General features: G+C 38.8%; 2 protein-coding genes across 7 annotated transcripts in view; one reads left to right on the forward strand and one right to left on the reverse strand.

The window, feature by feature from the left end:
- Positions 1 to 32: 32 nt before the first annotated feature.
- On the forward strand, positions 33 to 4,610 carry smg (sterile alpha motif domain containing protein 4 smaug). Of its 2 annotated transcripts, none has more exons than XM_018021188.2 (9): positions 33 to 518; positions 1,605 to 1,937; positions 2,010 to 2,328; positions 2,391 to 2,632; positions 2,703 to 2,813; positions 2,891 to 3,262; positions 3,343 to 3,502; positions 3,583 to 3,832; positions 3,899 to 4,610. In XM_018021188.2, the coding sequence occupies exons 2-9, from the start codon at positions 1,724 to 1,726 to the stop codon at positions 4,064 to 4,066; spliced, it is 1,836 nt and encodes a 611-aa protein (XP_017876677.1). In that variant the 5' UTR covers positions 33 to 518; positions 1,605 to 1,723; the 3' UTR covers positions 4,067 to 4,610. The 2 variants fall into 2 exon arrangements, with proteins under 2 accessions (XP_017876677.1, XP_017876678.1); XM_018021189.2 differs by having other exon boundaries at positions 1,649 to 1,937.
- An 8,435-nt stretch (positions 4,611 to 13,045) lies between these two features.
- Asap (ArfGAP domain of ASAP) overlaps positions 13,046 to 26,677 on the reverse strand; it is a 25,235-nt gene continuing 11,603 nt past the window's right edge. Inside the window, exons 2-17 of one of the 5 annotated variants that reach the window (XM_026811778.1) lie at positions 24,156 to 24,228; positions 23,869 to 24,014; positions 23,305 to 23,559; positions 23,124 to 23,209; positions 22,890 to 23,046; positions 22,551 to 22,815; positions 22,125 to 22,352; positions 21,832 to 22,054; positions 21,584 to 21,764; positions 21,231 to 21,506; positions 21,024 to 21,143; positions 20,703 to 20,925; positions 20,530 to 20,622; positions 20,048 to 20,211; positions 19,159 to 19,227; positions 13,046 to 17,284 (exon numbers count right to left, since the gene is read on the reverse strand). In XM_026811778.1, coding sequence (XP_026667579.1) covers positions 17,069 to 17,284; positions 19,159 to 19,227; positions 20,048 to 20,211; positions 20,530 to 20,622; positions 20,703 to 20,925; positions 21,024 to 21,143; positions 21,231 to 21,506; positions 21,584 to 21,764; positions 21,832 to 22,054; positions 22,125 to 22,352; positions 22,551 to 22,815; positions 22,890 to 23,046; positions 23,124 to 23,209; positions 23,305 to 23,559; positions 23,869 to 24,014; positions 24,156 to 24,228 — 2,775 coding nt within the window. In that variant the 3' untranslated portion in view covers positions 13,046 to 17,068. Of the gene's footprint in view, positions 17,285 to 17,796; positions 17,957 to 19,158; positions 19,228 to 20,047; positions 20,212 to 20,340; positions 20,623 to 20,702; positions 20,926 to 21,023; positions 21,144 to 21,230; positions 21,507 to 21,583; positions 21,765 to 21,831; positions 22,055 to 22,124; positions 22,353 to 22,550; positions 22,816 to 22,889; positions 23,047 to 23,123; positions 23,210 to 23,304; positions 23,560 to 23,868; positions 24,015 to 24,155; positions 24,229 to 26,677 lie in introns of those variants that run through there. The other 4 variants (XM_026811777.1, XM_018021135.2, XM_018021136.2 and 1 more) reach the window with 4 other exon arrangements.

Consider the following 26,677-nt stretch of genomic DNA (forward strand, 5'->3'; position numbering starts at 1 on the left):
GTTGATGAACGAGTGAATAAATGCGTCACAAATATTTGGTGGTGTCAAGTCGTAAAACGTATTGTTTGTTAACGAATTAGTAATTGGCTTGCAATTGGTAAATACTTTCCAAATCAACTATCTACAAACCGAGTAATGAAAACCATATCCAAGTTGTATCAAATAATGGAAAGTGTGAATAAGTAGCAAACGAAGAAGCAAATAGCCGGAATTCATTCGAATTTCGAATACGTCTCGAACTGTAAAAGATGATCGACATATTTGAGACACAAATGAACCGCGCCCCAGACCATCACATGATTGGCGGTTACCATTCTAGCGAGGGCCAATGGAGGAGGTTCTGTTCTGCAACGAGTCGCTACAACGAACCAGTGTGGTCACGTAAGCCCACCATACCGCATGGTGGATAGATGTTTCGTTTAAGTCGACGTTGTATAAAATGCTATAATCGTGTATTGTTGTTATTTTCCAAGAGGCAGAACGATCCTGTGGAGCAGCCACCTCCAGCCTTGCACACGGTAATTATAACGATATCTATACCTATATTAAACAGCAGTAATGCGTTCACCGATTTCAGCATAGAATTTGTTGTTTGCTGTTCGGCTCAATGGCCGAGTGCTAGTCGCACAGTAGCAATATACTCGTTACATTCGTAAAATATCCACTTCCGTTGCTTATCGATCATTCAGATATCCAATTTCGAGTATGCCTTTTTACGGACAGTGATTGATATACATAATATATTAGAGTTTTCCTCTATTCTCTTGTTTTTCTCTCTTCGTTCTTCGTCCTTTCCCCTCTACTGTGTCCCACGCACACAGAGGTACGCGGCGGCACCGACGAACGCGACTCGAGACCATTTCTTAGAGACACAAGCAAAGATCCTTCTGGGAAATGTTCAAAATTTCGTTGTTCTTCATTATTCGGTCCCTGAACTTTCGTGTTCCGTCGCGTTATTTTTGTCTGTGAAAAGGACCTATCCTATCAATCGCCGTTAGGGATATGTCTCACACACGGTGCCATTGCACCGCCGAATGGATTGTAACAGGAAAGCTATAAATACACACGCATCGCGGGGTAAACAAACTTGACCTCAGCGGAATTCTTATCGATGTATCTACATGCCGATGCAGTGTACACAGATATTTTGTGGTTATGTCGGGCATCAAAGTTCGTTATACGCGTAGAGAAGAAAAAATTTAACTATTCGGTATTACCATCGTTTTATTTTCGATGGGAACGATAATCGTTTAAATAAGAAAAATTAACTTCGATTAGAAAGAGATGAGTCTTTTCTTATTCCAATATATGATATATGTAGTTCAAGTACGTAACGCTGTGACAATTTTGAAGAAAAGATAATGTTCGATATTGGATATCGCTTTCACTCTTCTAGAAAGTTGATGTTAATTTATGTTAAGCATCGTATATAAAATATTGCACGTATGGATCCAATTTAATTCTGATATTCTCACGAATTTCCGAATTCAAACCTGTATACGTATTGTATTTAAATCGCAAATAAATATACGTTAACAATAAAAGTTATATTTATTATATTTGATAAATATAGATAGGCCATAAATATTATTTACTTATCATAGACTGTATGCCTTTTTCTGTGTGAACGTGACTGGAATACAATCAGATTATAATCGGTATATAATCAAGAAGAAATTTGAGCTTGCAATATTTGCTGCTCAGCATCGAAGCACTGTCGAAAATGAAGTGGTCGCCAGGTGCTTTGTTCTGCGAACAAGTTGGCGAACTTACGCGAGTATTCTCGCAATGGAACGAATGTGAACAAACTGTGGTTTTATATGCACTACTTCGTCGCATTCCTGCAGTTCAAGCAAGATTCCTTGCACAAGCGGTACAGCACTCCCTGCACTCTGTCTCAGAGTTGGACACACAGGAATTAAATGCCAATAATCCAGGCAAGTTACGTTTATTCACACAAACGCAATTTCTGGCTGTACGAAGTATATTCATTAAGAATATTGTTACAGCATTTATCAACTCACTGCTCTCGGAATCAACAGAAGTTGCTATAAATCAACTTCTCACTCACTTGCCACTCTTGAGGCCTGGGAACATAGAGTGTAAACAATGTTACCTAGTGGCAATACCAGAATTAGTGAGCCACTGTGTAACGACGGGGCAGTACACAGAACAAACTCAACAACTTCTAAGTTATTGTTTGATCCATCCAGCTATAACTAGTCAAGATAGACGTTCTTTGACTCAGTGGCTTAGACATCTCGAAGAACGTATTAGCGGTACGCCACCTATACACAGTCTCGAGGAGTATACCAACACCACCATCAGGTGAGTTAGAAATGCGTGCAAAGGATGTTCGCAAGCATGTCATTGTATTCGTTTGATTGCAGGTGGGATAATGCTTGGCAGCGAAATTCTAAACAGCAAAACGAACAAACGAGTTTGTTCGGCACCCAACCAGGAACTGCCTTCAATTTGCAATTTCCACCATCCGTAACTCGCCAACGCCGATCAAACAGTCTGACACCGCCAGTCGCACCACCTCATCATTTAGAAGTAGTCGATCGCAGTAATAATGTAAACTGTACAACTAAACATAAGCCACGAAGTTTCAGCATGTCTGGAGATCAAAGTTAGTTTCGCTTGAAATTGCGATAGGATTATCTTTATTTTATTATGAATAATCGTTGATCTCTGAATAGGCAATCTTATTGGATTAGGCCCGTTGAGCCCTCAGAGCTCTTGTGCAAGTAGTGGTAGCGAAGGCCGTTTGGATGAGGCATCTAATCGATCACTTGCTAGTGGCATGCGAGGTGCGCATTTTATCGATTATCAACAATATGAATTGAATATTACAGAAAGTCGAGATAATGCATTTTATCTTTTGCAGACGTCCCGTCATGGCTTAAGACATTGCGCCTTCATAAATATAGCTATCTATTTGTTACGCTAAGTTACGAAGACATGCTGCAACTGACCGAGGAACAATTAGCAGAGCAGGGCGTGACGAAAGGGGCCAGGCACAAATTAGCCCTGTCTATCGCGAAACTACAGCAGCGTTATACGATACTGTTAAATTTAGAAAAAGACTTGTTACAACCGACACGGGACACCACACAGTCCGCTTCATTTTTACAAGGACCAACAGTATTGGTCAATACTATCGATGAACTAAAGACCATCTTAGCAACACCAATGAAACCGAGCCAAGAAAATGATCCCCAGGACATACCCGCACAATTCACCAAAGTCCTCGGCAAACGTGAGTCTCGCATTCTTCTTGATATGTGTAATACCTAATACTACGTTTGACAAAGCTTATATGGCTTGAATATTTCATAGTGTGCAGTCGATTGGCGTTAGACAGCGTGGATGACGGCATGTTATGCGCCTGCATTAACGTATTAGAAAAAGTACTTCAACACGACTGTTTTACTCCGAACCAAAAGGAGAAAGTACAACAATGGCGAAGCAGACTCGGAAATCCGCGACCAACTCCAAAGTAAGTAGAGGAAACCGCGATTAATTTGAGTTTTATATTTAAGTAGAAAGTAAAATACAATTCGTGTGAATTAATTTCAGATGGCAACATAATTATGGATACAATAATAGAAGGTACTGCAATCCGCAGCAGCACAATAGAAAGCCCAGTTTAAACTTAGGACACATTCACAACACACACCCGCAAAATAATTCGTTTGTGGTCAGCACACACAGGAACAGTATATCCACGCCGTATTTGCAAAATAATCAGAACCAAAGTGTAAATCAGACTTTGCGTCCGGTCCACGTGACCAAAAAACGACCTAGCCTGCAAGAATCTAGTTTACAGGTAAATATCAAGTTAGATCGTGGGTTTAGATGTTTCCAATTTAATCCGTTTTCATTCGTGCTTCAGCAATTGCAAAGAACATTGCAACGTACATACAGTGCGCCGAGGGATCATTTTCTTAGCCCGAGTAGCAACAATGCATCGGAGACTACGGAGCCGGAAATCAACTCTCGTCTCGAATCTCTGTGTCTAAGAATGACAGAACAAGCGATCGGCGGTTTCGGTGAGGCCTAATATAGCTGTCCGCTAACAGTTTTTTGTTCACTGGGATTCACGCAGTAAGTCCTGTTTAAAAAACAAACAAAAACTTATAAATTGTGTCCGAGCTCCGTTCTTTCAAAGCCAGATGAGTGCAAGACTGATTTCCGTACATCTTGCGAATGTATGAAGAGACAGCAATGATATAAAAAGAGTGCTGACAAGTTGCGCGTAATTAAAAAAGAAACGTGCATGCACATATATTTCACGCTTTAATAGCCCTACCAAATGAAAAAAGAAAGAAATGTCCAAACATTTTTGAGGCATTTGCACCGAGAGAGAACTCAGTTTTGCGACGCGTTCGAATGACGCAAAGGAAAACGAAAAAAAAAGAATATTTTTTATTATGCCCGATGCAATTGTACTATTTAAATGAAACTGACAGAATTTGGCAAGCCAAATGCTATTAGGAAGATAGATTCTTTCCTTGACTATTTGCTGCATCATATATATTAAATGTATTATATTAAAAAAAATATATATGTATACACATATGATATATAGAATTTTATGGGAAGCGGATAAAAGAAAAAAAAATAATAACGTATAACATATATTAAAAAAGAAAAAACGAAAAAAATAGGGACGAAAAAAGGTACACCACATTTATTGTGCGCTGTTTGCAATATAATTATTTTTTTCGTGTTATCCATTTCGGGAAATGGAATTTGTCTGATTTTAAAACACCTGGACATATTGTACTAATGTAACGTAATTCATTTTAACGAACTGACTGATTTTACTTCTTTTTTTTTAACATTATTATTATGACAATTGTCTCTTCATTCTACTCTACTCACCGTCACAGCCTTGCTGTTAACTCACTACTTTATTTCTAATTTGCTATCGTCCCTTACTCCGATCGATAGCCAATTTCCATACTCGTTATCATCATCGTAATCTACACTGTTCGCCGTATAATTATTATTTTCACCATTATAGCTATTATTAGCATGCGCAAATCCTTATTACCCTTTATTATCATTCTTTCCGGGTGACCACTAATACCATTAATCATTATACTTTCACGCTGTTACTACTTTTTATCGTTCAATCGTTACGGCTGCTTCGTCTATTATCACCTTATTCATCTATGCTGCTACTATTACCATTTACTCTATTGCAAGTAGCCCTCACATCTACTCTACTACTATTACGAGTACTATTATACACTATCTCCACTATCGCTGTATTATTACCGTATAATTCTCCCTATAAGAAAGAATAAAAAATGAAAGCATACTTAAAGGCAAGATATATATCTGACGATGCGTCGAGAAGGACGCGAAGAAAAATAACGAAACAAATAAATAAAACACCATCGCTATACATGTTTTCAAATTCTCTTTCTAAGGAAGAAAGAGAAGAGAAGGAAGGAGGACGGCACAGCTGCGTGTATGCTTTGTGGTTCGCACAGATCTCGGGATTTTTTACCCTCGCATGCGAACGAGAGAGTGTTTCTTGTTTCAAATCTGGGAATGAGAAGAAAGGAACAAGGAGACAAAAAGAACAAGATTACGAAGATGAATTAACAATAAATGGACTTCTAAAGGCCTTAAAAAGGTGTGTCTCGAACGAAACGCCAAGAGAATAAGGGTATAAAACTAAACTAAATAATTAAAATTATACACATACATCTATGTAGCGCGCCGAGAAAGAAGGAAAGAATGAATTTGCGTCATACTTATATGGCGCGACATCGAAATCTGTGGCTTTAAATTATAAGCGTACATCATACTACTCTATTAAAAAGAAGAATATGCACTTATTAGCATTTTAAACGTAATTAAACGTCGCGAGGTAAAACGTAGCATAATATTTTTCGTGTAACAAGGATCGGAAAGAGAGAGAGAGAGCGGACGGGAGGAGAGTAGGTGAGCAAAGATGGAGAAGATCGAGGACGGTTAAATTTAATAGCTATATACTAGTATTAGCGATAAAACTGATATAAACGTATCGATAAAGTAATACAAGCGAGACACGTAAACAAATAATAATGAAAAGAAAAAAAATATATATATAAACGAAAGACTGAACAATTCACGCGCCGTGAGCCGTGCGGTGAATTTCGGACGTTTTTTGCATTCGTTTAATTCTCGAGCGACAGCTGCACGGCCGCGTGAATAAAAACAATTGGAAAGACTGCGGAAGGAAAAACCTGTCAAAATATTAAGAATTAGAGTCGTCGCGCGATAGGAAGTATGAATATGATGAACCGTGTGTGCAAGTGCGGGAGAGAACGCGTTAAATACATTTTACATATGCGTGAGAAACGGAGTATAACGAAGAGAGTAACTTTGCCAGCGGTATACTTAGGTTGTAACGATTTATTCTAACGATTGTACTCTTACTAGAATTCACGTAACGACGCGCGTTTATATTTCTCGATTTAATTAATCAGTCTGTTCAGGCGAATCGTCTACGCGGGACAGATTTCAGCTCTGGACTTTAATTAGAAGTCGTAAAATTTTTCGTAAATTAGTAGGTGATGTTATCTGATGATTTAAACAGATCCTGTGATGAAAACAATAGAATCAGCAATACGAAATTATTTTCATCACTTTTTTATGCTATATCTTGATGTTTTTTAACGACGTCTAATAAGAACCAGAGCGCTTCGAAGGAATGACACGATATTTTACGATGGTCATTCGTTCCATACTCCTTCCCCCAATTTCTATAAAAGATACGATCAATTTTCGTACATGAGATCATTGCATACATTCACGCGTACGTAACATATAACACGATAAATAATATCAGACTAGAATCCCAGAGAAATGTTTCGTGTGGTCAGAGGATATTATAGCGATAGACGACCATGTAACAATTATTTTTTTTCTGGAGTGACAGTCAAAAGCTAGTCAAATGGGAATACAATTTCTAATTTCTACCAGTGTTAAACATGTATAGATCTTATTTGTACCTTTAGCCGCGCAAAAATGGAGGGAGGAACGATAATAATATGTACGCGCGCTATTGAAAAAGGAAAAAATAAAAGAATGAAAAGGAAGACTCGAGGAAGGACTAGAAAAAGGGGAAGAAACAAGCCGAGCGAGAGTATATGACTTTTGCGTGAACGCATGCAAAAAAAATAATAAAGCTGAAAGACTGCTTCCAAACGACTTCAGGAAACTCGTTCAACGTAGGATTTATTATTTCGTACTGAAACGCAGTGTCTAGAATAATGATGCGAACGATTTTAAGAAAAAAAAGGGCAGGACCTGAAAACTAGCTAAGAAACGCAAAGAGATATTATCCGCATCGAAGTGCACGATAACATAACAAAACGAAAAGAAGATGGCACGAAGAGAGAGAGATATCTAATGAAAGCGTGATTCTGCCAAAGATTGATGGCCGCAGGAATGAAGAAGAAATCCGACGACGCGTGTCGATCTCTTTTTTGTTTTTAGAGAAACGGAAGATATAGTTGATAGCAATCTGATGCGAGACAATTGTTAGGTAGACGAGATACGAAGAAATCGTTGCGCTTATAGTACTTACGCTGTTACAGTAAACGTCCGCCTAATAGACGGCTCGTTGATGTCCCAACGCGTGTATTATCCATGTCTTGAAAATCGGTTGTCACTTGCCAATCTTCAATTCATTTCGAATAATACTTGAAACGCGTGATTCGAATTTAGTGGTATAATTTCGTGTCAATTAAACGGGACAGAAATGCGGTTGTTAGAGGCGGACACCGCTGTGTATCGAGCACCACTGTTTCGATGTGATTTTAGTCGAGAGAGAGAGAGAACACGACTGGTATCGGTGGATTTCGGCAGAAGCACAGCTTATTGCGACTCGATGGCATCGAATGGATAAGGCGATATTAGAATTAAATTCTCGTAATCGATATTCTCGAAGACTTACAAGTGCAGATTCTTTTGGAAAAGCGTTCTCCACATGTTACTTGGAAGTAATGAGAACAAGTTTGAAGATATTTGATTTTGCGCATTTAATTAGTACGACTAAGGATGCTTGGAGAGTTTGTGATAAAATCGGCTGTAATCAAGATGTAGGAACGATCTTCTAAAAGAATTTGAAACCGCGTAGATCTTCGACGGTTACAAAACGTGAAGGGTATCCGTTCGGGACGTTTTAAGTTCTCGCGGGATTCGACTGAAGCTTTTAAAAAAAGCTGGTCCATTATGTATTTATGTAAACGCTTCGTCGCACACGTGTAGCGGGACTTATCCATTCGTTGCACGGTTTTGCTTTTTTTTTCAATTCGCTTAAAGAGGAGAGACAGAGATTGTACCGTGCGGACCGAGCGAATTTATTAAGTTAGAATGCTCCAGCGATTAGCACAGGATGTATCCTCTTTGGCCGGATGCTTGCGTTTCAGGTAATCGACTACTTAGCAAACGTACACGTAGTATGTATCTCTCGAGAGAGAATAAGAAGAAATAGAATACGTAGAACTCGTTTCCGAGTACGAAGAAGAAACATTTTTCACAGCGTATATGATAGGATAAAAAACGCAGCAAGTTTCCGGCCCGGAATCATTGCGTCATCGACGATAGCCCAGGTAGCAAGAGAACCGTGACACTTTCGTGAGAAACAGAAGCAGCTATAGTAAATAATAAGATCCACGATCGGTGTGCGTAATCATGTGTGGAATGTAATCGATGCCTCCTCGTCTCGGACGGCTTCTGCTCTTTTCAGGCGTGCTTTGGCCAGCGGACGAGATTCATTAACGGTAGATCGATTAACGAGTCCGTGCGCGAATCCACTTTTCTTTTTCTTGTTCGGTGTTTCCGCGTTACGGGTTAGCAAATTTGATTTCTCAGTCAAGAAAATGTATAGGCAAAGCCTTTAGAAACCTTTACATCGAGTGTTCAAATACATTTGTGAACCATGAGACGAGCACCGATCCCATCGAAGTATGTCGGATAGATTCGGTCGTAGATACTTTCGATCAATTCTTCGAGGGAAGAGTGTGACGATACTAATTGAGACTGGTACACGTTACGTTTTTGGCCAAAGAATGCCTCTGCTATAACACGGCGCCTTCTGTTATTTATATTAAGAGATGTAGCTTTTGAATTGTCAGATTGCTAACTGGGATATTTTAGTCACGTAAGCTGGATAACTTGTAAAAATGCAATTTTTGTACTGTTATAACGTTAAATAGACGAAGGTATACTGACGTTGTAGCGTGAAAGAACATTTTTCAATAAAAAATTTTTCATACGCAAATAAAAAAGAAACACGTGTCGTCCTTTACTCCGAATATATTATTAATTAATCCGTTTATGTTTTTCAAATATTTAATTGCATAAATATTTATATAGGCGTTTATTTTTAGGTAAATTTCATTTTTTGTATATTGTTGCCTATAAATAAGTAATAAATCATACTCGGATGTCTCTTGGAGAATAGAGAGACTGGCCTGAGCCCCAACCGAGCGCGTCTCCAGGTGGCGGATAGGAGGACGGCCAGGGAATTCGGTACATTCCTGTTTCTTCTATCTGCAATTCCACTTGATACCAAATGGATCTCCAGGTTGAAGAAACAGGAAAGTTATCGAAGTCCTTGGTTAGCAGGTGTTATAAGTTCCTTCGAAGATTGTCTATAAACATGGTTTCTTTTCACGAGATCGTATGGCTTTTACGAGTCGTTCGACTGCGTGGATGGAAATCTTGTTATTTGTAGGCGGTTCAAAACTGGGGTTCCATTTGACGAATGTTCAACTCATCAGTCACTTGCAATTATTGGAAGGCAACAATATTACCTATCATCCACAACATCATAAGAATTAATTTTAGAGCACAGAATTGCGAAGTTTAAAAAGTAGATATTTATGAAGATCGATATTCGTTGGAGATTTCAAGTGGCTGAGGAGCAGAACGTTGTTTAAATGGAACCTGAGTCGGAGGAACGAAGGCCCTGCCGCGGACCGGCTCCCCAAGCTAAGGTGGAAGCAATCGTGCCGACGGCTGGATGGCTCCTGAGTTATGGAGTCGCGAACGATGCCCTCGGGGTACCGGGCGAAACCCCGTTGTAATCAGCCTTACTCTCGCACAGCGGGCTCTGTGGGAGTCGACTGGACAGGACCTGCACACTCGTGGGACTTATATGGATAATACAAACGAAAATTTAATTGAAAGTACGAAAGCGGGCGGTAGTGGGAAGAAGAGGAAAATAGAAGAGGATGACGATGACTTCATTAACACCGTGGAGACTCATAGAATTAAGGTTGAGGAAAAACTCGACGAGGATCCGATTGAAAACGATGAGGATGATTACGTAGCTAGTTTTTTCGGCATAAAACGAAAACTTGACGAGATTATTCGAGGGTTAAGGGAAAACGTGGAAAGCACGGATATTCGTTGGCGTGAAACGGGAGACCTGTTACGCGATTGCATGGACGATATCCGAGACGAGGTTCATGAACTTAATACTGACATCGATGAAGATTTAAAGGAAGGGAAAAAATGCGAAGACAAAATGGAGGTCGATAAATTGATCAAAGTGGAGATGAATCGAAGTCTGGATGAAGATAAGGAGAACAAGTATCTTTCTTGTAATAATAGAATCCGAAGCGACGCACCGTCTGCAGATTCGATTAAAATCAAAGTGGAACAAGAATGGAACGCAGGAGAATCGGATGGTATTGGCAAAGTTTTTGAAGAATGCTTCGAAGAACAACATTCTTTAGCAAACAGTTTGGTACAGGAATTTCTTGATTTACTCGACAACATCAAAGACGAAATAACTGATAACGAAGACAACGGAAGTTCCGTCGTTGGATTACGGTCTCACGAGACTTCTGTAGGTTCTACAGAAACCCTTAAGAATGTAGGACTTGAAGTAGCTCCTCAAGACATTCCACAGAACGAGAAAACTACTGATGATTCGGTAGAACGTAAAGACAGTTCAACCGTTGGTTTACAATCTCACAAGATATCTAAGGATACTATAGGACCTGAAGAAGTTTCCAAGTATTCTCTACCAAACGAACAGACTATTGATAATTCAGTAGAACCTAAAGAAACTTCAGAAGATACTACGAAACACGAGAAATATGAAAGGTATCATAGAAGCAAAAAGAGAAAAAGCGAAGATTTAACGCCACATAAGGAAAGCAAGCACTCTCGTAAATCCGACGAGAATAGTCCCAAGAGTTTGGTTGGAGATAAGCAAAGCGAATACGATAAGTTGAAGACAGAAAGCAAGAGGTCAACAACGGAATCTAAGAAATCTAATAAACGTAGCTATTCAAGCTATGAATCAGAAATAAAATCCAGCAAGATTCCGAAAACTGTATCTCCAACCGCAGAATCCAAACAAAGCCCTAAAGATTGTAACAATGAAAGGAATGTGAGCAAGAAGCGAAATGATGAGCCCGAATTAACCAAGATTCAGAAGATCTTTCTAAGTCCGATAAGAAATGTTGTAAAGGGAAGGACACCGACTAGGATGGAAGAAGAGTCAGCAACGAAAATTGGAGCTCATGAGAATGAGATAGCCGATGTGAAACCTACTGCCAAAGATTTAAGTCTGAGTGAGGAGATCTGCAAAGCTAAAACGGAGTCCAATGAAAATGATAACAGGCCTGCGTTATCGACGGCTCAGGTCGTCGTATCGTCACCGTATCCAAGAAATGCTATCCGACAATTAAGGGAAGTTGCCATCAATAGAGGTTTACCGGATGTGCTATTACCAGGATACACTTACGGCGAACAAACTTCGAACGAATTTATTAAGCACCATAACTTTGGTGAAAATTCTTTTGAAGATTTGGAGGATAATGAGATGGCATGGTGTTTCACAAACAAACCACCATCTTCGAGTAATTCGAACAATGAATTGAAAACGTCTGATTTCGCAACGGATACGAATGTGATACCAAAGACTTTTGTTCGGCCTATTACTTCGCACAGTAATAATGCTAGCGCAACCAAGGCTACGAAACCTGTTGACGTGCAAACTATTCCCAAAGTCAGCGGAAAGAAGAAGAAGAAGAAACGTTCGAGAAATAAGAATAGTCAAAATGAAGTTATTGCTTTAAATACGCAGAATCAGCCTTCTTGTTCCGGTTATCAACCAAAGAAGGAAAAGAAAATATTCAACAAGCCTTCAAGTGCACAAGCTCGTGTCATCGCGCAATCAGAGAAGAAGCAAATCAAAACAAATACCGACGGCACATTAAGCTCCTTGGCCCATCAACTTCTTAATACACTTACCGAAATAAATGGCGGTAGAAGATTAGCTATAGTACCATCGAATTATCCGCAAACGAGATTAACCGTGAGTCAAGGAGACTTGATTATCGAAGAAATTTCCAAGATGCTGGATCAAATTCCTCACGGGTCGGAAGTGCCTCGTTTCGAGCATACTCGATGCTTCGAAGGTGTTTTATGGGTACAATGCACCGATATGTACTCTACAAGGTGGCTGGTATGCGTTGTGCCTGGTGTGAAACCTTGGCCAGGTGCGTCCCTTCGTATATGGAGCAGTGACGATAAGAATAGCAGTAGTTCAACTAAAATACCAAAGCTTAAACAAGTAGATATTTCAATTCCTGGAACTCCAATGACGACTGCCGATATTCTACAGAGGCTGGAGCGACAGAACAGGGGACTGAAGACCCAGCTGTGGGTTGTGTACCTCAGGAATGATAGCGATCATTACGTCACATTGACTGTGGGAATAGATAACACGTCGCATCGTCAAATTAAAGAAATGGATTACGTGGCGTATGTAGGTTTAGGCAGAGCTTTCTTTAAAGATGTATTATAATAAGTTCCAAACAGTATTAAAACTGAGCTAGATAGTCAATAAGTTCTAAACAGTATTAAAACAGAGCTCCTAAAGCTGACTTCGTGTAAGCTTTGTAAACTAATAAATATATTTTTCTACGATCTTCTAAAAGGGAGTTGGACATAACTGCTACCTGTTTCTCTCTCCTATTATAATTTAATCAAAAGAAGAAGTAGTACCGTTTGATAGTTCTCTAAATGATATTTATTTCTGATACATTTCAGAGGTTCGAGAGTCAATCCCGTTCAGAACGATTTAGTCGCGAAGGATACAGTAGACGTTAGTACATTATCGTTTAATATTGATATCGATATTTAGACCTGTTTCGAATATTGTCCGAAGGCCGCATCTAAGACAAACGACTCGTGTTTCATACGTAATTATTTCGCCTCTTTTAATTAGCACGGGCAATTAATTAGGTACATAAACACTTAATCGATATACGATAGCGTAGTTTGTTTTTCTCTCTCCGAAAACGTTTTTCTATCACCTCAGAAATTCCTGAAACGTTTCCCATCATTCCTTTTGTATAATTACATAACGTGCGTTTCATCTACTTACGAGTAACTATGGAATAGTAATAAATACTTATAGTCTACTCAACGCTTTCTCCATCTTGTTTCTTTAAATGCATAAAGTAACGTAACGAGGACAAGGGATTATGCTCATGACTCCTGCTCCTCGTCTTATATTTTATTGACTTCATTCGTCCAAGTTTTCTTAATAACACTATGGCTTTTATATTGAAACGATAAGTTAGTATTTAATTAATGTAGATTGTGAACAATATTCAATTCGCTATATGCGAAGAGTGAGCGGTACGTTATCCTTGAAACATTTCATTAGTGAACACATGTACTCTACGTTTAGTCTTAACGATATGCTATAGAATATCAAAGTGAGAAGAATCATTTATATAAGAGATACATTATGCAATATTTCTCTAAAATTTTCAATATTCATCATGTACAAATAATCGTAACATACTTCTTTGATAAATCAAAAGATATTGGGAAAGGTGTAAAGGAATGGCGATAAAATAAAATAAATTTAGCGTGATATCGTTGTATTAAAAAAATTAAGTAGTCGAGCGCATATTTTTTGATTAAATTACAGAAGAGAAGCAATATATTTTGCTTTTTGACGTACAGTACACACCGAAGAACAAATTAAATAATCGTTTCGCTTAATAATAATTACGGTACTCGATAGCGGAAGTTTCACGCGGAGGAACAGGAGTCATTCGCTGTTCGTTAATTATTAATTCGTATAGTACATACTTAAGACGTTATGTTATCGTTTACTCTTAATAATATAAACATCGACTCTCTCTTTACCTCGCTCGTTTACTGTATACACATATGTACATTGATCAACGGCACTATTCGTCGCAACCTTCCAGCAGGGATTCGTAAGTATTAGAACACTTTTTGGTCTTAAACATCAAGTTAAAAAATCATAAATATTTAACAATAAATACGTAAATCATCGTACTTGATAAAGACCTTTTCTTTTCGTAGGATTTGATAAATAGTTCGACATGTAATCACTGTTTTCTTTAAGTATTCTATTAATTAAGATAGCATGAAAGATTGCGAGGATGTTGCGAAACGAAGTCAAAAAGGCAGCTTAAACTCTAGATAGATCAGATTCCCCTTAATCCATTTTGTTCTTTTATTACATATTGGCATTACACAGCGACGTGATTTGAAACTGGTTGCGTCTGACCCTGTATTTTTCATTCTCTTCTTTTATACTCTCTCCGCCTCAAAAAGCACACATTTCAATTTTGAGAGTACCAACGATCACGATATACCTTCATCTTCGTTTAACAATTATTATATCGAGTCCTCCGCAACTATGTTCTTCTTTACACAGAGTGGTAGTCGTCGGACATTTTATAGATCATTATGATCGTACATCGAATCGATTATAGTATTATATTTAATTGGAAAAAAGGAAAATTATCAAGAGTCGCAGTGGATATATTTAAGAACGGTTTGATCGTGTAACTCGACCGCGACGTACTTACATTAGCCGATTTAGTTAAATACTATAGTTAACAAGAGTTGTTCATACAAAAGCTTTGTCCGTTTCGTTCGAGTAAAGTAGTAAAGCGTTGCGAGCCTAGCGTATAAACACGTAGGAAATTGTATATCGTTCCGAGTACTCTACTTCCTTTCACACACTGCGAGATCACAAAAGAAACATTTCCTTCTTGTACGATTTTTTCATTTGATTCTCACGATCTTATTGTCGAATTATCTACATAATTCTTTTGATTGGATGATTGGAGTAAAGGATCGAGAGTGATTTGTTTAAAATTAAAAGTAGAGTCTTGGAAACGACATGAAAAAGGAAAAGTAATGATTAGTATACATATAATTCTAATCCGATCTCGACTAGGCAACGGACACGGAGTCCGCAATGCTCACCGATTTCATTTTTCTTTTTACGATCCTCTCGCTTTCGAACCCATTTCAAGCACGTAAATATGATTCGCATAGTGCACGATACGTACAATAATTATATATGTTTATTTGGTGATGGTTTTCTTTTAAATAGAAAAGAAGTGGAGACGAAGAGAAGGAGAAGGGAAAACGAGCACACGCATTGCATCATCAGAAGTAACACAGTAAAAAAATTTACAATCATTCAGGGAAACAAAATTAATTAAACTCCCGTTCCCATTTCACACGGATGCGAGTTACACCTAGCTCGCGATTACGTTTTCTTTGGTCTCGTATATGTACGCGTATATGAGTGTATGTAACGTGTTTCGACTAAAAATATTAATAAAGAAATAAAAAAATTGTTTGAATTCGCTTCCGGCGCACTAAATCTCGATCAAATCGCAAGACACACGCATCAGCTCTGCTCACTTCCGGTCCTTTCTTTTATACTTCTCTCTTTTATCTTTTATATATATATATTCTATATATTCTTAATCACTAATAAATCTCTATAATTCTATTTTTCACAATACGTATATATATATAATAATTATATATATATTTATTTACTAACAAATAATATGGCATTACAAAAATGTACATACGCTCGTAACCATGCAATCGTTAAGAGTCGAGATACGCTAATAATACTAATCGGTGTCATGCACTTATTTTTAATGTCGCATCGTTCTTTTCATTTCATCGTGATAAAACATTTCTTAATGGCATGTACCTTTTACGTTCAACTCTTTTAACTCTTTCGCATCGGCTTGTCGTTTCATTTCAACTTGGAACACGTATCGTGTACAGAGTATACTCAGCATTGGCAGTACGTGAAGGAAGTGTGCGCCAGACAGTTTGAGAGATACGACAAATTACAGATTGTTTTCACTGTATTCTCTTCCTCTCGTTAACACAATTACGCGCGCACGCATACGTTTAATATTTCGTTTAAGTTCGTCTGCATACACGAAACTGTGAACGTTTATTCAATATGTTTCTCGCTGTTTATATTTGATGAATGAAACTTGTTGCCGGAAGTAGAATCGATAATCAACAGCTTATAATTAATTTTCTACTATAACACGAGGACATGGAACAGTAAACGATGAACGGAGCAAAAAAATAAAAAGTTATTTGCGTCAGTTAATTCATGCCCCACCTAAGAGATAACTTTTCCATTTTCTGATATCGTTTACAGTTTTAATTATTAATTAATGACACGATGGACTTGACCCGATCATTGCGTCTGCTCGATTATACGCGTATACGTTTTATTAGCGTATCGCTTCCTTTCCTTTTTTCTCGATTAAATCCGATTCGTAATACTAATAATTTATACTGAAATATATCTTATATCACAATTTTCCTTTTGTTCGACCGTCGGCCTTCGGTTTCTGTTCCTCTGTCACCGAACACTTCTTGTTAAACATTGAATCAGGAAGCATGTAACGAACCAAAAACAGATCTACGTTCGATCAGTATTTTGAATGAATTTGGAAACTGGGAAATGTTTTATAGCATAAAAAAAGCTTTGCTTGATCATAAATTCTTCCAATCTTATTTCCATTGAGGATGATGGTATCCATAAGTTTGAAACGAAAAGAAACAGAAGTGTCAGGAGAATCGCGTTGCGATTTCTCTTACTGTTCTACTACTTCAACTTCCTCATCCAAGACTTCCTGCCGAGGCTCGCTACGCTCACCGACACGGCAGTACTCGATACGTTTGCCAACGAGTTCAAGCTTACCGAATGTTAATCTTGTAGCATGTGCACGAAACTGATTGGAAACATACCCCTCCTCTCAGGGGCTCTTTCGAGGGCACCCTCCATCCAGTTGTCGTCGTCGGTCTGCTCGTTAGTCACGATGATCACCTCGCCCTCCCGGAAGGACAACTCGTCTTCGTTGTCAGCCTCGCAGTCGTATAAGGCCCGGCACCGTCTTAAACCGCTCAGAGTCGACGACGTTGGCTACAAGGAGATCGTTCGAAAACGGTTCGTTAGCCGTAGACATGAATCGCATCGACTGAGACATCCAGTGTCTGTTCTTTCCTCTTTTCAAGTCCTCTAGGCAAGCATTTTTTTAGAACTCGTAATTGCGAGTCGAATTTAGAAGGTTTCTTCCTTGGGTCGCAAGGGTAGCTAAATTGGAAATTCTAGAAATGGAAGGACAGTCTCTTCGAGACTCGTGCACCATTCACTAGTTCTTTTCATTGTCTATGCGGAGTTATTACTTATTCTCTTTCTTGTTGGATTTTTATTTTATACATCATGCGTAAAAGGATGTGTAATGTTACTCGTCAAACATTTTGATATGGTACACGAAACACATTGCGTACAGTGTATATCCAATGATGAGATTTTAGAAGAGATACGTTTTGTTCTGGATTAATAAATTGGGGCAGATCATTTGTGTAGATACTCATCTTCTGAAGAATGCTTTTATTATTCAATAAATATCCACGCGAGTTATTGATATCATATAAATAGCGTTCAATCTTTCGTAAAATTTTATTCACATATTTTGTAACAACTGAAATGACTATTACATAGCTACTACCTACACGTATCATTCAGTCAGTTAAATTTCAGAAATAAATTACAACTGATGGTCTAGCAGACGTTCCATTTTCTTTCGTTCAACTTTAACAAACAAAATATTAATGTTTATATACGTTCATACTTATAAAAACAATTCACTTATATCTTCTTCGATTAGCAATCAGAAATAGAGGAATAATGATGTTTAAACGATAATTAAGAGAACCATAGATTACACACTCAAGCTGTTTGATCTACTGAAACTAAACGACAGTTTCTTTAACATGCATTCACTTCGTGATTTTATCAAGCTGCATCGCAATTTCGGCAGACACTCAGCAAGTACACTTTACAATTCCTTTATTTCGAATATTTGTACTTAAATATTAAGCTGGTGAAATATAAGCTGTATAACGATATTCTGAAATTTAATAAGCACTAAAAAAAAAGAGAAGCCAGATATTTTCTAGCTGTACGCAATGTGTTGTGATATGTTGGTTTGTTGAATTTCAACTATAAGACTAATGTCATATGTACTATAAATGTCTAATCTAAATAAGTTTCTGATTTGATCTATTGTGAATAAAAATGAGACGTACTGCATTTAATCCTACGATCTTATTCACCTATAATTAAACTTACTTTGTACTATGACTAAACTAGAATTTCCAATAATATATGAACACCAATTTCATGCCAGTTACGAGTAGTATTGAATTTTCGAAATCAGTGACGAACAAGATTGGCTTACAAGGGTATACTAGTTATATACATCAGTAATACGGTTTAAGAGTTTCGGTGCGTTCAAGTGCCATTATCAAACACAAATTCAGAGCAGATTCATGCGAATTAAATTACGAAGCACGTAGGTACACTTTCCGAGGCATCGCGCGTCTCGGTTAATTAAAACGTTAGATCAGTGGAGTTAGGAATCGTTGAAAGCATCGGATTAGTTCGTCCCGGCGGAATTAGGTCGACGCTTAGGATTTTCTCCTAATTACGCGTTCCGTTTGGCAAAGATCGAATTACCAGCGTAAATGCAACTGGAAACGAAATAGCGCACCGGGAACGGTAATGTTTCTGGGTGAATCGAACGAAGGAGCTAAGAGGTGTTATGTTTTTAAAGAAATCCAAAGAAACATTGACACGGAAAAACAATGGTTACAGCACGATTGATCATGCAGTGTTACTACACTTGAAAGAAACAGTTCAATTATAAATTTAGTCATGTTTAATAAGCATTGATTAATTTTAATAGACGTTTCAAGTGTAGTAAGCAGTAATGTGGGATGGCTGATGTTTACCAGATTCAGATTTGGGAGCAAAGATGAAGGCTCCTCGGCGTAGCTCTCTAGCCTGGCCCGGTCCCTTCGCTGTACCAACAATGGTTAATAACAAACCATAAAGCACCATCTTCCAAGTTACATGCAGTGTCTAATTACTGATTTGGAATTCATACCAATTTGAAAAAAAAGATATACATGTATTTCCAATTCTAATAGCAGACCTTCTCCTTTGAAGAAAATTTAATCATGAGATCGTTTGCTCCAATTACTTTTTTAAACGACGTGAATTAATGATTTATGATTGATGATAATGAAGAAGTGCATCGTGTCGTTGCAATTGGGATCGACATCGATGAGGTGAACTCGTACGATTTGTAAGAAATGCGTAAATACATGAAAACACTGAACCATAGGTATTAGTATGACATGTAATGTAGCAAGAATCTAAAATCTGTTAAGTAACTACATGGAAATAGTGGTAGGAATAACAACGTGTTAGTCGACGACATCGTCATAGTATGATATGATTGATTAAAATGGATTAAGTTGTCGCGTGTTAATGGATGTGCAACATACATACGGCGTTAAAAGGTATCGTATTATTAAATGTCTAACGGCATCGATGACTGATATGCGCAAAATAAAATACAAATAAAACATCATTCGCCTTAGCGCGAAATAATATGCTCGCATTGAGTATTCTTAAAAATAATACTAAATAAATAGTTATTCCTCGATTTCTTATAATTAAATCATCATACTTTCTCATAGTTTTCCACGATGTCAGTATAGATACTTGTAATATATATTCGGTACTAATGAAAAACTGGCTATAGCCAACTTTTTTATTTAATTTTTAACAAAATCTATATAAGTTATCATGAAGTCGGATAACGGTGGAACTTACCTTGCGCGGGGGAGGGACGGGGTTACCCAAACCGTGATCGGAGCACATGGAGCTCAGCGACTCGCTGCTGCGCCCGTTACTTAATCTCGAGTTGATACCGGAAGGAGCCGGCGGCGGCGGATTTCTCGGTCTCTGTAGCGTCGAGCTGTTCATTTTGTCCGTACCTGAACGACAACGAGACGTGGAAACATTAATTTGACGAACGGACACGAACATTGGAACGCGGTCGAATATACGTCCCGAACCCCGAGAACGGCGGTTCATGGGGGAAGTCTGAAAACTTCAAAACGCACCGTGTCCCGTCGAAGAATCTCCACTGGGCGATCTTTTATGGTGTTGACTGTTTAATGTATTTAACGCATGTGGTAGAGTATGTAAAGAATGCCCAGCTAAGATCGGTTCACTCGTTGTACGGCTATGCGTCGATGCTGCTAAGGACGCGGACGAAGGTAGCGTACCGTAATGAGAGGAGGGTATACCACCTGTGCTTCCAGTCGGTGGCGGTGGCGGTGCGACGCGCTTCTTCAACGACCCGTGGATATTGACCGGAATATCCGGCGCCATTGGTGCAGGAACTGAAACCAAAATACAGAATATCGATTCGTTTATCAAGTAAAGCGTAGCTGTGAGAAATGTTCCTGTTATAACGACGTACCAGCAACAGGTTTCCTTGACTGAGGCGGTGGTGGTGGCGGCATTTGTTGTCTATTCGTCGACGAACTTGGAGAAGAGCCACTTTGCAGACTGTCACAAGTACTACTTCGACTGCGTAGAGTGACTGGCGAATCTCCTGATCCGGTACCACCTCCGCTGCCACCCCCACCAACATAAGACGGCGGTCTACTGCGAGACTTCTTCTCGGGCGTTAAACACCCATTCTATAATAAAAACATGATTGAACAAATTAGATGAATCATCATTGTAATATCTCACTACTATTAATATTGTATGTATTTTAATTATCAATTAAACCTACCCTGTCTTCTATTATCGTTTCGTCATCGGAGAAATCCGTGGATCCTTCATCGTGCGATAGATTCCAATCGATATTAACATTGTCGAACAATGTCTTTTGTCTTTGTAGAGCGTGACTCAACTGGACAATGAAAAACGGTCGCCGGTCATTGTGTGCAACGACACGGTATTGTTATATAAATTAGGCGGCAATGCCGTGACGCTTTACCAGTTCCTTGCATGTGTGGTGGCCCATTTCCTGCGCGATGTCGAGCGGCGTTTTATCCTGCTTGTTCCGATACGTCGGATTCGCTCCAGCTCGCAGCAACAGCTTCATCGCCTCTGCTCTGTCGTGCCTCGCGCTCACATGCAGTGCTGTTTCACCGTCGATAGTGGTTCTGTCTATACCACCGGTCGACATATTTTGCACCAGAAAATCCACGATGTGTAAGCTATTTCCCATTTCGCGTAAAATCGCTAAATGCAATGCTGTTGCGCCCACATCCTGGAATCAAGACATACATTTTAACTTGTCAGATTAAAACTTTGAAAAATGTATAAGTTTGCGTCTTCAAATTTTACCGATGTGGGCAACGGAGCGGCCAGATCCACGTTCTCTGCATAAACTTGTAGAAGTTGTTGGAGATCACGATTATTAACAGCGTGCTCCAAATCGGAAAGGAGGTCTCGTTCGTCAGCGCAAGTGTTCACCACGTATTTTTTGTCCACGTACTTAGCTCTAATAAAATCATATCTCTCCTCCCTGTACGAATGAAACAAATTTAGTCGCGAATAAGAAGATGGGAAATTTGTATGTAGAATTGATTTACATTGTCGAGGTCGGGGATAGCTTCTCGTTGTGATGTAATGTGGCTTCCATCACTTCGTTAAATGCTTGATTAGTCATGTTCCGTGCAAGAAGCAGTTGGGCAGTGCCCACATTGTCTAAGGTAAGGGACTGTATTCTGGATATGTGCACTCCTAAGTCCCGATGGATACCACTGCACTCTATACACACGATTATGCCAAAATTTGTAGAGAGCCATGTAGCGTCTAAAAGGAAAGAATTTATTTTATATTCGTCCCATTTTATTTAGATATTTCTTATATGTAGTATATTTACCATTTTGCGAAGAACAATCGCAACATTGATCATTTCCAGGTAACCTCATAACGCATCGTATTACAGCCTGCTGAAGTTCGACTAGGCTTGGATTTCCTGAACCTGCTTCTGCCTTGCCACTCGCATCGAACGCTCGAAGCAAGGCTCGTTCTTTGCAGTTTACCAAAACGGACATCCAAGCTCGTTGGTCTGCTTCATCTTCCGCTTGAAAGTGATAGGTTCTGTTGTCTGAAATAAATTGTACAACCTCTTCTTTATTAATATTTCGAGTAGCAAAATGTCTCGACCTTTAAATAGATCTACTTTAAATAAGAATAGTCATGTTCCGATATATCAATGCGTAACACTTAATTTTACCCATTGCCTGCTATCAACTAATTCCCGTCACGCAAACCTCATTGTCAGTGGGTTAACAGTCCAACTTACAGCTAATGAGATCGAAGCCCCGTTTGTCATCCGGCACTAGCTTGATTTGACAGGTCAATAAATTCACTCTCGTCGGTGGTTTATTCTCGTCCGCGTGACAGATATCCAGATAGCCCTCGGCTTGAACCGCGCAACGCCTCTTCTGCCAGACTCTCCTCATTTTCCCCTCACTCTTTTTCAAAAGGTGCCCAGACCTGGTCACCCCATGTTGCTTGTCACCCTGAAGTTGGTGAAGCGAATATCCCGCATTCGCATTCACGTTCAACTAAAAAATACACGATGTTGAATGAATTGGCTCCAGTTCTGAAAACGTTTTTAGGGTCACGGCTATCGATCTACCTCTTTGTCGCAACCGGAGCTTCTTAGGAGATTCCTCAGTTCTGTTAAGCGCCTTCGTTCCTCGTCTTGCGTTTGCCTAATTTTTTGCAACTTCACACTAAGGTCCGCTACATACGAACCGAAGTGTTCGATGGTTTTTAGACCGTCTTGAAAGTAACTGTAGGACATTAAAATATCGGTTTTAAGTAAAATCGATCGAACAGAAGTTTTCAAGTTCGTACATACTGAACTTACTTGGTCTGTGCATGATAATACTCGACTAGATGCTGGAGCAGTTCAATTCCTTTCTTCGTTTTAATCTCGTTTACTTTTATAAGATACTGTGAAGAAAAATAAAAATTATTTAATTTAAATGATAATAATAAACAGGCAAGTGGTGCGAGCGTTCCAGATCCGTTTCGACGGCCTCGCTTACCTCGCACATTTGCAATTGAAACAATCTCCTCTCCTTTTCCATCTCGTCGGCGATCTCAGCAGGCGTCACTTCCGTTCGAATGAGGCCGGCCTCTTTCGCGTGCTGCTTCTTCTCTTTCTCGATTTTCGCGTACTTAGCCTCATAATCCTTCCACGCCTTCTCGAACGGCCTCTTCAAGTCGCCTTTCACACCTCGCAGATCACCCTTTAGCACCGAGTCCAGAGGGAACATCACGATGTTGTTGATGTTCTGCATCTGTCGCCGATTATTCTCAATTAACTCTTCGTCACAGCTGCAGCTATTTTATTTGACGCGTATTAAGGCAACGATTGCCGTTTGTGAATGGCATCGATTTTTCTTTTAAAAATTGATTAAACTTTCTAACAATGAATCATCGAAGGATCGGAAAATAGACAAATTAATATAATAAATTTTAAGTCTGCTGCGACGTTCATTTATTCATTCAAAGATTAATATCGCTTGAACGAAGATACAGTTGTCGGTATTCTGTTAGTTTGATAAAGCTTAAAAGCGTCGGATACGTTTGAATGCGTTTGCACGTACCAAAGTCTTCATCAAAGCACTCAATTCCTTCGTGACGACTGCGAATTTCAAGAAAGCGGCGCCGATATCCGGTTCCTGTTCTTTCAATGCGGCATCGCCGAGCCTTTCCAGTGCCCTTCCAAGGTACACCTCGTTATCGACGTGAGCTGAAAGGCAAATCGACACTCGAATACACCGTAATATACACTATTATACAAAATAATCATTAAAACACGAACTGTATGAACTATACGTATAGCGAAGAAAAAACGTAATGTATCTATAAATAAATGCATTATGCTGCTTACCGTTTCCGGAGTTGTGTATAGCTTTGATCGCTTTCTTTAGCTTCGTCAGGCCATCTCTGTCGAAGTCCAGCGTCTGTAACAGTTGCATAAAATTAGGTGAACACCGTGGCGTGTACGCAATTTCACACTGTTCTTCTGGTATTACGTGATACAATTGAGTGAAAGGGGAAAAACATCTCCGTTTTAACGGAATCAACAGAGACGGCGTTATTTTTACCAACGACTTATATAATTTGTTTAGTAAAATTGTTATATAAAAATCAATAGAGACAAAATGTATTCTAACGGAACGCACAGTTTAAAATTATTTTTTAAAGTAGTCATCCTTCCATAGATAATCAGTAAATTTTATATTATCAGTGGAAGTACTAATTTCCGTATATTTTAAATACCAGTTATTTCCAACTGCCCTCATTAAAACTGACTTTATTATCTGTTAAGACTAAATGACACTGAAATATTTGTCTGTGGAACTATCTGGATTGTAACTTAAAGTACTGGAGAATTTGCTTCAAACGATCCTAGGGGTTTATATGAAACATCGCGTCTTCTGAGCCTATGTGTTTTCCATTGTACGAAATACCTGATTCTCTCGCGATTTCTCTTAATGAAACGCCTTCTTTGTTACTCATTGCAATAACGGCGTATCCGAGTTTCTGTTGCGGATCCGTTTCTTTGTACCACTTTGACTTCAGTTTGAAAGTCTTTCATAGCTCGCGATGGAAAAAATAATTATCTTCGCTTACTTCGTTTTTCGTTTAAATAAATACGAACAAAATGTTCCAATAATATTTGCTGGCGATGTTAACAAACATAAGTTATGGGAATAATCGTTATATTATGTGCTACAATTTTCCATATTTTTACTGTGAAAAGTAGAATGTAGTGGATTGAGAATTCCGAGCATAACAGGCGCGACCGATTGAACGTTTCCAATTCCTCTCTTTGCTATTTCAAATCTCCAGGAGAGAACCCCGGCAAGGATATTGCAAGGCTTGGTCGTGTATACGTACACGCAGTGCGCCAAGGCCTCTGCAGAGGAGGAAAAGCAACAACAACAACAACAACGAGGAAAAGGAATTCCCGCGGCGAGTGCACGGCAACGATACATATTTTATCGGCTCACGCTCCGCCGAGCGGAAGATTCGCGCATCTTCGTTCCTCGCGTGCTCTTATCGCCGATTTTTCCATCTCGCGCCGCGCTTTCACGATTCTCAGTAAAATCCCAAGGACCGACGTTCTGCACGAAGGTAAAAATACGCTTTATCGATCTTCCGATACGTACACTCCCGTCCATAGTTCATTAAGCAATTAATCAAAAATGTAATAAGTGCCCGTACGCTAGGCTGCACTTCTTTCTGTAATTTCGTCCGACAGTTGCCTCTAACTATGGTCATATGTATGTAAAGCAGATGAGGAAAACAACGTTGAGATCGCTTAGCTAAAACCGGTTGGAATTAAACAAATTACCATAACTTCGCAGGCATTGCAATTTGAGATGTCTGACTAGAATCGTTATCTCTAGATGCATTTAAGATAAATTAAAAAAAGGAAATTCAGATAAACTGAAATTTGCGTTCTACCGATATACTTTCGTACGCATCTTACTTGCACGGTCTAGGAATTCGAAGTTCTTAAACAGGAAAGAAATATTTTCGTACGAACGCCCGTTGGGAAGCGTTAGCAGCTTGTGCATTCATTATCGATCGATCGCGAGATATTCAAGCTACGAAGCGAAGAAAAAAAGCTGGCAATTAAATCTTCGATTTCGTACGTAGATACGAGGAGGCTGAATTTCCGAGAGAAAAACCCTTCGCTCGATGGAGTATCTGAAATTGAAATCTGACTTTTGCGCCAACTCTCTTCCGATCTCGACCATTGACGCGAGATGTGATGTTCAAGTGCGAATCTGGAAAGGTTTATTCAATTCGCGTCAGGATTTTTATTCAATTATATAAATTAATTCAAGAACTTATCTAATTTGTTTATTTATTAGATATTTGAAAGCAAGGAGTATAAAAAGAATTCATCCCAACTATTCAGAATTGTTGAATTACACGAGTAATGAAATGCTACAACTAAAATTCTCTCATTACGATAAAAGAAACAGATAACGCAGAAAATGCACACGATCATCGTTAGTGATTATTATCTAAACTGAAAGAGAGAAAGTAAACGTGTACTTATTTACCGAATTGAACGCTTCCATATCGATCCCATTTATATCCTAACAAGTATGCGTTCGAAAGGGAAACGATATTAATTAATCCAACAACTTCCTGGTCGACGTTAATTAAACAAGAAAGCTGCGTTTAATCGGTCGCGTCTTCAATTATCTATTTTAATTGCAACGCGGCACCGCAATCAATGCCTCGATTATCGATCAATTGCCAGATATCAATTGTTCAAACGCGATTAATGTTGTATGAACCCTTACAAAAAGACAATGACAAAGCATTGAAATTTTAACAGTTACTAGATATTACATTAATAAAACACTGTACAAAATTTTAGAAATTTTG

This window comes from Ceratina calcarata, unplaced genomic scaffold, assembly GCF_001652005.2.
Source record: "Ceratina calcarata isolate Rehan_Ccalc_2016 unplaced genomic scaffold, ASM165200v1 scaffold25, whole genome shotgun sequence".
In the NCBI taxonomy this organism is placed as follows: Eukaryota; Metazoa; Arthropoda; class Insecta; order Hymenoptera; family Apidae; genus Ceratina; species Ceratina calcarata.